This window comes from Spermophilus citellus (assembly GCF_964194105.1).
Source record: "Spermophilus citellus genome assembly, chromosome: 14".
Taxonomy (NCBI): Eukaryota; Metazoa; Chordata; class Mammalia; order Rodentia; family Sciuridae; genus Spermophilus; species Spermophilus citellus.
Window position 1 is genome coordinate 64,018,658 of NC_138194.1, and position 10,432 is coordinate 64,029,089.

The 10,432-nt window shown below is 42.7% G+C and overlaps 1 protein-coding gene across 1 annotated transcript; it reads right to left on the reverse strand.

Annotated features, from left to right (window-relative positions):
- Positions 1-802: 802 nt before the first annotated feature.
- On the reverse strand, positions 803-2,260 carry LOC308633774 (NAD-dependent protein lipoamidase sirtuin-4, mitochondrial-like; the record flags this gene model as incomplete). Its single annotated transcript, XM_081266819.1, has 1 exon — positions 803-2,260. The coding sequence occupies one exon, from the start codon at positions 2,258-2,260 to the stop codon at positions 1,316-1,318; it is 945 nt and encodes a 314-aa protein (XP_081122945.1). The 3' UTR covers positions 803-1,315.
- Positions 2,261-10,432: the final 8,172 nt, after the last annotated feature.

The window sequence follows — 10,432 nt, forward strand, 5'->3', positions numbered from 1 at the left end:
GGTGGGGAGTATATGCTTAGCTTTCATTTGAAATGTACAGCTTGTCTACTATTTTTTTCTTTCCATATGTTTTTTATACTGTACTTTATTAATCTTATACAAATATGCTTGTGGAAACATTTGTACTGAAAGCACACGATTCAGGACTTTTCAAAAACTGAGAGAACCAAGCTGCCTCTTTTTTTTTTTTTTTTGAAGTTCTTCATATGTTAACTTCTTTCTTTCTTTCTTTTTCTTTTTTGGAACTAGAGATTGAACCCAGGAACACTTTACCACTAAGCTACACATCCTCTGTCCTTTTTATTTTCTATTTTGAGACAGGGTCTCCTAAACTGCTGAAGGTATTAACATTTTTTATGCTAAAATAAGCTTTAAAATTGTGGTTTATTTATTTATTTATTTTTTTTCAGTGCTGAGGATAAAACCTAGGGCCTTCCACTTACTTGGAAAGCACTCTACCACTGAGCCACAACCCAGCCCCATAGTTCTTTTTAAAGAACTGCCTCAGCTTCCTGAGTAGCTGGATTATAGGCATATGCCACCATCACAAATTTTCTAAAAAATCTTTCTCCCACCTGTCTTTTGGGGAAGCCTAGGAAGTTAAAACCTGTGGCATCATTACTCAATAGACTGTGTTTTAGCTTTCAGACCTGAACCAGATAGCCTTTTGGCTCTGTGCTCTCTTATCCTCCTTTCTTATTGCCATAAGCTGAGAATAATTAGTTAATATTGGGAAAGCACAGTATTATTTAATAATAAACAGAAAATTAAAGATGATCAGCAATAAGTCTTTTTTTTTTACTATTAAAATTTATTACTTTATTCTTTAATAAAAAGTTCATGCTATTTCTCATTTTATTTTAAAAAGTGTGTGTGTGTGTGTGTGTGTGTGTGTGTGTGTATCAGATGGTTCAGTTAAAGACACAACTATTAGGGATTATAAATGAAGTCATTTCCTTCTACCCTTATGGTAACCCTGATGTAGTGAGATCCCTGGTTTAGACTACTATGGCCTACATATTTCCCAGGCTATTTCTTCTGCCATGTGACATAAAAAGGAAATGAATGCAGTTTTCCCATCAAGAGCAGCTGCTTCTCTGGAAAAGACTTTCTTCAGAGGCAAATCTCATCAGCCTAAAGACTTTAACTTCTTGGCTCTGAAATCTGCCCAGTTCAGAGATTGGCCGGCAGAGAAAAGTTGGTTTTTTGCCCTCTACTTCAATTAGTTGGAGGAAAAGGGGGTGACTCTTGAGGGATCTTCAGCAGCAGGATCCAAAGGAAAGCCCTGTTTCTGGATCTGGAACGTCAGGCTGAGTCAGTGTGGGTCTATTAAAGGCAGCAACTCTCCACAACGAGAATTCAGCTTCAGACATGCCAGGTCATCTGACCGTGTGGGCCCGATGTTCAGTATGGCAATTGGTAGCTTCTTCTCTCGGGCAGTGAGGATAAACCTGTAACCAGAGTACACCTGTAAGGTCGATCCCACCACCAACAGGGAGTCGGCTTCTTTCACACGCCTGTGCACAAAATTAACCTTGTCAGGGTTCACTGTGTCCCCAAAGAACACAACATCAGGTTTCAGAAGACCTCCACATCGAACACAGGAGGGGACCTGGAAGCTCTGCACCTGCTCCTCCGAGAGAAACACGTCCCCGTCGGGGGCCAGGCCCTGGGCCTCGGCGTTCCAAGTGGGGTTCAGGAGTTTGATGCGCTCTTGCAGCACCCCCCGGGGAGTCTGTTCACCACAGTTCAAGCAGAGGACCCTGTGCATGGATCCATGGAGCTCTGTCAGGCGCTGACTCCCGGCCTTGATGTGCAAGGCATCCACATTTTGTGTCACTAGCCAATGCAGTTTTCCGAGTTTCTCCCAGTTGCTCAGAGCCCAGTGTGCAGGGTTCGGCTGGTGGGATGAGAACTGAGGCCAGCCCACAAAGTTTCTTGCCCAGTACCGCTGGCGGACTGGAGCACTCCGTACAAAATCTCCATGCTGGATGGGCTTCTGGTCAGTGCGGGCATAAAGTCCCACCTTTTCTGACCTATAGTCTGGGATCCCTGACTCAGTTGAGATCCCTGCCCCCGTCATCACGAGGAGTTTCTTGGAAAGAGTGATGAAGCGCTGTAATTCTTTGACCTTCTCAGGGTCCAAAGGAGGACTTGATGGCACAAAGAACTCAACAGATCTGCATGAGCACTGCCGCCTGAGGTTTCTGATCCAACTGCCTTTTGTTGACTTGAACGTCAACCCACTGCTCATCCTCATTCTTATTTCTATTGCCAGGTCCGAGACGGCTCCCCTCTCTGGTTCCCTCCTCTAACCGCCCAGCAGGGCAGCAAGGATTACTCAGGGCTAGCAGGAGAGAGAGAGCAATAAGTCTTATCCATTTTTAAAAATTTTTTAGTTATTGATGGATTTTTATTTTATTTGCTTATTTATATGTGGTGCTGGGAATCGAACTCAGTGGAATTGAACCCAGTGCCTCACACATAGGAGGCAAGTGCTCTACTGCTGAGCTACAACTCCAGCCCCAAGTCTTATCCATTTTAACTGTGTAAAAAAAAAACTTTGAATAATCCTATTTGGGGAAGGGCAACAAAAGGCAGATTCTAAAGCAAGTTTCTCCCTCAAATACTGAGACCTACATTTTCCTTAGCTGATTTTCATGTGTGTCAACTTGATATTTCTTGTTTAGATCACTGCTCCTGACAAAGAAACTCTATCCTGAGATAGTACTAAAAGAGTAATTAATGTTATTCATTAATGCCCATTTAAGATGTTTAAAATTTAAGCTGGAAAATAATTTTCCACTTATGCTATGCTATACTATGCTATGCTATGCTAACATTTACTCATCTTTATTTACAGATGTGGACATTTCCTGAAGTTCATGCTTGTGAACTCAGATACCAGCACTGGTAGTCAACACATCATACATATCCATATGCACACATCAGTAAATATCATTCACCAAATGACTTTATTTCACTTGGAAGCACCCTGTGACATTTTAGTGGCACAGAAGAGATGTTCAACCATCTGTGCATAATTTATAGCTAAAACCACCCTTTTCTGTAGATGAACTGGCTGATCCATGGTGTTGATAAAACCAGATACAGTTGAACATAGGTCATTAGCCATCTTGCTCTGAGAGCTACTGAGTCAGTGGGTCACAGTATAGAGAGGGTGAACAATGCTGCAGAGATCCTCAAAGCAGCAACAGAGAGAAGTTCAGGGGCATGGTCTTCCTGAGAGGCTGAGAACTGTACAAACTTTATCTGCTTTGGGCCAGCTGGGACAGAAAGTGGATTAGTGAAAGTTAAGCAGCCAGGTAGGAAGTTGAGCTTCTCCTTTTTACATCTCCAAGTGGAGATGTAATTTCAGCAGAGATCGGAAAAGAGGGCAGAGAAAAAAGAGTTTAAGAATAAATGGCATTGACCAATATATCCCCTATTTAACATAAGGAATGAGACTAGGGTTGGGTTGTAGCCCAGATATAGAGTCTGTGGGCTCAATCCGCAGCACCCCTTTCCTGCAAAATGATTTCTCTTTTTCTCTCTTTTTGGGTACTGGGGGATTGAACTCAGGACCTCACAAATACTAAATACCTCAGGCATGATGGCATATCCCAGTAATCCCAGCTGCTCCAGAGGCTGAGGCAGGAGGATCAGAACTTCAAGGTCAATCCGGGCAATTTAGAACGACCCTGTCTCAAAAATAAAATTAAAAGGACTTGGGATCTAGCTCAGTGGTAGAGCACTTGTCTAGCAGGTACAGGGCCCTGGGTTCAATCCCTATCACCAAAGGGGGAGAAAATAGTGTTATCTTAGCAGTTTCAAATGAGAGGGTATCTAGCTGTGCAGTTGTGCTTTCCAGGAAGCAGATAATGAGAAGGGTAGGGGTGGCCAAGATTTTTCATGGGGAATAAAAACTGTGAAGAAGCCCTAAGTGGTGGACCACATCTGTAATCCAAATTCAAGGCCGGCCTGGGCAATTAATTTAGTGAGACCCTGTCTTGAAAGAAAAGATAAAATGGACTGGGGGCGTTATCTCAGGGGTAGGCACCTGCCCATCATGTACAAAGCCCTGGGTTCATTCTCCAGGTCTGGGGGTGGGATGGAGATGGCTGTGAAGACAAAGGGGAGGGAAGCAGGCTTGGGCGGGGAGCCACTGGACCCATCCAGATCTAACACACACTCTGGCAAAATGAGAGGAGCTTTAAGTACCGTGCACACTGTGTCTGGTGGGAATGCCTAGGCCCTGGTCACTGCCTGCCTTAGGCAGTCCGGGGAATGCCTCCCCACAGAGCTGGGACCTCCCTCCAATCCCACACTGAAGCTGGTCCTGAGGGAGCTATCAACTGGAGCTGTTGCCAAGCCTCGCTGGAGCCCCGAGGGCCTCAGTGACCTGTGCTAGAAGCACTGCTGCTGCATTTCTAGGGAATGCTTCTCCTTTTAGTCAGGAAACTCCTCAAATCTCACCCGTTTCCTTGCCCCTCACCTTCTCTCTTTCCCAAAGAACATCTGGTTTTCTCTCAGTTTGTTGCTCAGAAAGCAGTTCAGCCCAGGAGAGAGACCTCTCCTCTCCCTGCAGGGTAGGGAGTCACTTCAAAGAGGCCCACCAAGCATGTTCCCTGGGTATAAATATGCACTCCCTGGGTGACAGAAAATGCCTGTGAGAAATTCTTGCTCTAAGTAGCACGTCCCCTTCTTATTACAGACCCATGCAACTAGGGACAGTGAGAGCAAAGAGGGAAAGTCAGGAGCAAAGCTAAGGATTCCCCTGCTAGTGATGCAGAGGGTGGCCTCCTGTGCACACCCTTTTGATCGTTCCCCTTCTAAGCTCACCTTTGAGGCCTACAGTTTTGTAGAGATCTAAGACTGTTTGAGGGAGTGAGATACAAAAGCTCAAAAGTCATTTTCTTAAACATTCATGACCTAACTCCCAAAGCAGAATTTTAAGGAATCAGATCCTTACCTCTAGTTGATATTTGATAAATGTTGATTGTGGTGTTTAATTAATAATTAAATCTGTAGAGAATGGGAATTTTACCCTATGGATTCAGAAGCATAAGAGTATATTCTTGCCAGGCAGGGCAGCACATGCCTGTAATTCCAGCGTCTCAGGAGGCTGAGGCAGGAGAATCACAACTTTGAGGTCAGCCTGAGCAACTTAGTGATAAAAGAACTGGAGATGTAGCTCAGTGGTAAAGCATCCTTGGGTTCAATCCTCAATTCCCTAAATGAAAAAAAAAAAAAAAAAAAAGAAAAGAACTTTCAGAGACTTATTGATAGTATCATTGTGAGGGCTCTCCTTTTTTTGTGTGTGGGCTAGGTCTCTCAATACAGGACTTTCAAGTTAAAGTGTAAGTATATTTTGAATTTGAACACACAGTTCTACATACTATCCCACTCCTTAAAGCATGAATGTCTGATTATCCATATTCTCAACAGCCTGGAAGCCATCAATCTTTTTAATTTTTACTAAGCAGATGGGCAAAAATGCAACTTTATTATGATTTTGATTTTCATTTCCCTGGCTACTGATGAAATTGAGCAATTTTTCATGTGTTTATATGGCCTCTGCATTTCCTTTGATCCTTTGGGTCTTTTGTCTTCTTACAGATTAATGAAGGCCTCATGTAAATATGGGCTCTTAACTCTTTTGAGTGTGTTTATGCTACAAATATTCTCTTTTAACTTACTACTTGTGTTTCAATTGTCTGTAGGCTAGCAAAGATTCCACTCCCTGCGCCTAGCTCATATTCCAGAAAGGGCAAGAGAGGAAAGACATGGATAATACATTTTGAAAAAGTTACACACAGATAGTATATCACACAAAATGCTGGGATGGGGGCACTTCTAATATCTGCAGCAGCCTATATTCACATTAAAAATACTTTTTCAATGGGTAATGAAAAACTGTAACTTCACTGAAGACCATTGGCATACTTTATCATGATAGCAAGCAAATGATCACTACTCTTAGATTTTGCCAGAGCTTGACCATACTAAACCTCATTCAGCTTCTATCCCTTCTCACCTTCCCCTTGAGTTAGAATAGAAGAAATAAAAGACAGGTAGAAAGGAGCCGAAAGATAAAGAGATTATAACCTTAACCTAAAAGCCTTGTGCTAAAGTTCCTCAGACCTTCACTCCCCGAGTCATCACTTCCAAATTTCTGGGAAATCTGCAAATCTCCATTCTCAATCTTAAAATTACTGGAAATTCATGCACTTATGAAAATTGGCCTGTGCACTATTAATTAGCTCACAAACTACATGTATTTTTAGATTAGATTGAGCAAAGGGAGATGCAAAACCTAAAATACAGGGTATTTTCCTAATTATCTATGGATCTGATAGTAGAGATGTCAACCTAAGGATCCTGAGACCTGCTAGACCACTATAAACTGTCTTTGGATCAACAAGTTGATGTTGAAGTAGGATAGAAAAAATAAAAATCAGAAAGGAGGTCAAAAATAAATAAATAAAAGAAAGTCAAAGAAATGTAATTTAAAGTTCCATGTACTTTTCCAGGCCTGTTACTCCTAAGTTTTAGGAAACCTGTAAGTATTAGAGTTACCATAAATTCATCCATTTATTTATTTAGTTTTTTAATATTTATTTTTTAGTTTTCGGCAGACATAACATCTTTGTTTGTATGTGGTGCTGAGGATCCAACCCAGGCCACATGCATGTGAGGCGAGCACGCTACCGCTTGAGCCATATCCCCAGCCCAAATTCATCCATTTATAAGCCAGGCTTGATAGTGGGCTCCTACAATCCCAGCAACTCAGGAGGCTGAGACAGGAGGACTATAAGTTTGAGGCCAGCTGGGTAATTTGTGCAAGACCCTGTCTCAAAATAAAAAATAAAATAAAATAAAAAGGGTTAGGTATAGCTCAATAGTAAAGGACCCTGGGTTCAAGGTTTAGTCCCAACTATTGCAAAAAAAAATTTTTTTTTAATACACCTACTTACAAAAATTACCTGTACACTGTTAATCAGCCCACTGATGAACAGTCTAAGCAAAGAGAGACATATTTTAAGAAACCTGTAATTTAGGGGACTTTTCAACATATGCTGATCAGATAATGGAGACCACATAACCCTAAGGATCGCCAGAATTACCAGACCACCCCAAATTGTCTTGTGATCACCCAATTGATATCATCCCGACACACCTTCCCATGCCTACCTCTCATCAAATTTCCTTTAAAAGAAGAACGTGAGAACCAAAAATGCAAATGTGTCTTTCACTCTTGAAATGGCCTGCATTCTCCCTTTAATGTGTCTCCCTTCCTTTCCTAAATATATCTCTGTGCCTCCAATTGACACATCCTTAAATTTATTTCTGTGACATCTGCCTAGGACCCCATTTGTTCTGAGTCTCTCTCTGTGAATTTCCTTGACTTCTCCAGTGACAATTTCAACATTCCCACATAACTTCCTTGCCCAGCCCTGCCCATCTCTCACAAAGTTTTCTTTAAAAGAAGAGCTGAGACCCCAAAAGTGCTTCTCCTTTTCCAGATGGCCCACATTCTCCCTTGAACATGAACTCCGTGCTTTCCTGAATGAATTTCTGTTTGTATCTCTATCTGACACATTTTGAAATTTTTTTTTTCTGTGATGTTTGTCAAGGACCCTGTCCTATGCTGAAGTCCCCCTGTCTGGGACCTCCCCTGACCACCTCTCACCTCTGGTAACACCCTATAAACCTACGACTCCCAAATTCTATTCTTACTCAGAGTGTTTCTATTCACCCTTCTATTTTATTTTTATTTTAGTTTGTAGATGAACACAATGCCTTTATTTTATTTATTTTTATGTGGTGCTGAGGATTGAACTCAGTTCCTCACATGTGCTAGGCAAGTGTTCTACCTCTGAGTCACAACCCCAGCTCCACACCCTTCTAATTTCAAAGGAATGGTATTTGTAAGATTTTAACAGAGATTTTAGGTAGATTGTTAATAAGTCTTAAGGTTCTGAATATACACATGAAAAACATCTGAAAAACCTTTTCTTCTTCAAATAGTTGACTATGTAAAAAAGAAGTGTTGTATTTCAGTAATTTAAAATAGGAAAGCTTGCTTCCTAGTTTAGTATTCACTTAGTTACCAAGTATTGATTGCGTATCTCTATACACTAGGCACTTTTTTTGTTTTTCAGTGCTGGGAATTGAACCCAGGGCTTCCCAGAGGCCAGGCAACCTCTCTACCCTCAGACTAAGCAGTCTTTTAAGTACTGTGGGTATAACATTGCGTCTTCATATTCATGGGACATACCTCCTAGTAGTGAGGGAGAGAAACATTAAGCCAGTAAAAACATATGTGTATTATTGGTCAGATGGTCATAGGTACTACAAAAAATAAATAAATAAAATAAAATAAGACAACATAAAAAGGGTGGGTTTTTGTTTGTTTGTTTGTTTGTTTGTTTGATACCAGAGATTTGATACCAGGGCTGTCTAATCTCTGAGCCAAGTCCCCAACCCATTTTTATTTTAAGACAGGGTCTTGCTAAGTTGCTTCGGGCCTCACTAAGTTGCTGAGTCTGGTTTTGAACTTGTGATCCTCCTGCCTCAGCCTTCCGACTGCTGGGATTACAGGTGTGCACCACCATGCCCAGCATAAAAGGGTTTTTTTTTTTCTTTTTTCGGGGAGAGGGGGTGTTGGAGAACTAAAATCAGGGGCACTTGACAACTGAACCACATCCCCAGCTTTATTTTTTGTATTTTACTTAGAGACAGGGTCTCACTGAGTTGCTTATTGCCTCACCTTTGCTGAGGCTGGCTTTAAACTTGCCATCCTCCTGCCTCAGCCTCCTGAGGTGCTGGGATTACAGGTGTGTGCCATTGCGCCCAGCAAGAAGAGTGTTTTGAGTTTAATTGTGTCTCCCCAAAATATATGAAAATCCTAGTCTCAAGTACTTGTGACTGTGATCTTAATTGGAAATGGGATCTTTGCAGATGATCAAATCAAGATGAGATCATCACAGTGGGTCCTCATTCAGTATGACTGATGACCTTTAAAAAAACAACAACAGACATTTGGACAAACAAACACAGAAAGAATAAATGTGAAGATATTTTGCTTCAGAATTTAAATAAATAGAATATCACAGAGTTGAATACTTATTTTTTTACTCTCTTATTATAGGGTCTTGATTTAACATCCATCTTATGAGATGAGTTTTGCTTTCCTGTACTTCCTCTTACCCGAACTCCTCCCACCCCCATTAGTGACTTACCCCATGGTACCATAACCCTAAGCCAATCCCAGAAGGACACGACCCCTTGCCCCATGGTGCCATGGACCTCAGCCAATCCCAGCCTGTTCCCACCCACCTAGCTTTGACACAAGCACCTGAGCCTGGCCCACAGTGCCACAGCCACACCTCCAAACTCTTCCCCACAAAAGCTGGACACCCTCAACATCTCAGGGCCTCTGTTCACTCTATAGAGGGGTGGCCTTTATTTGTCAGCTTTCACAAATAAACTTTTGTGTGGCTCTCTGCCTGGTCTCAGTCCTTCATTTCTCGCTCACTGTCTCTGGCTTTCTCACTTTCCTTATATTTTAGTGCCGAAACCTGGGATCGGGTCCCCTGGTATTCCTGCAAGGGTCACTGAGTATCCCCGGGGCCCTAATCTGAATTCCCTTGTGGGACCAGGCCCTCCATTCTGCCGAACACTCTCTCTGCACACACCACTGGACATTCCAAGTAAGACCCCTGTGTCTGGTCAACCTAAACGAACTACAGGTCCTGGGAAGTGACTGTTGAATGTCTGGCATTCCCAGGGTTACCATGTGGTCAGGGGCACCCCCAGCCATAGCTTTCACAATTACTGCTGATCCCTACTGTCGATCGAGTCTGTAGGTGGTCTTTTATTTGCACCCTGGGTTTTGAGACAAACCACCAAGAATGATTGGGAGTTGTTCCTGGTGAGACCTCTTGGCCTTGGGTTCATCTCTATGGCTTTTGCCCCTACGTAGTCCTGGTCAGGTGCCCAAGTGCCTCTACAGGCCCCTGATGCTTACCATCCTTTCAACTAGGTGATACTAGAGACTGGGGGTTGCCCCACCTCTAAACTCACCTCCTATGTCTCACCATGGGCTGCTCCTCATCCATTCCCTCCCATAATCCCCTAGGCTGCCTCCTGGTTAACCTAGGATCTCTCTCTGTCACACTGGACCTAAAGCCCCCAAAGCTTATCCACTTGTGCATCAGATCTGGCCTCAATACCCTTTGGATAACAACTCTAAATGGCCGCTTAGCGGCACTCTAGATCCCAATATTATCAGGGATCTTTTCAACTCTTGTAAGTGTTTGGGAAAATGGAAAGAGATCCCCCTACCCTCAGGCCTTCTCTTTCCTTCCTTCCAAATCACCCCTTTGCTCTTCCTGTTCTCCAGCCCAGGTTCTGCTGGCTCTTAAAC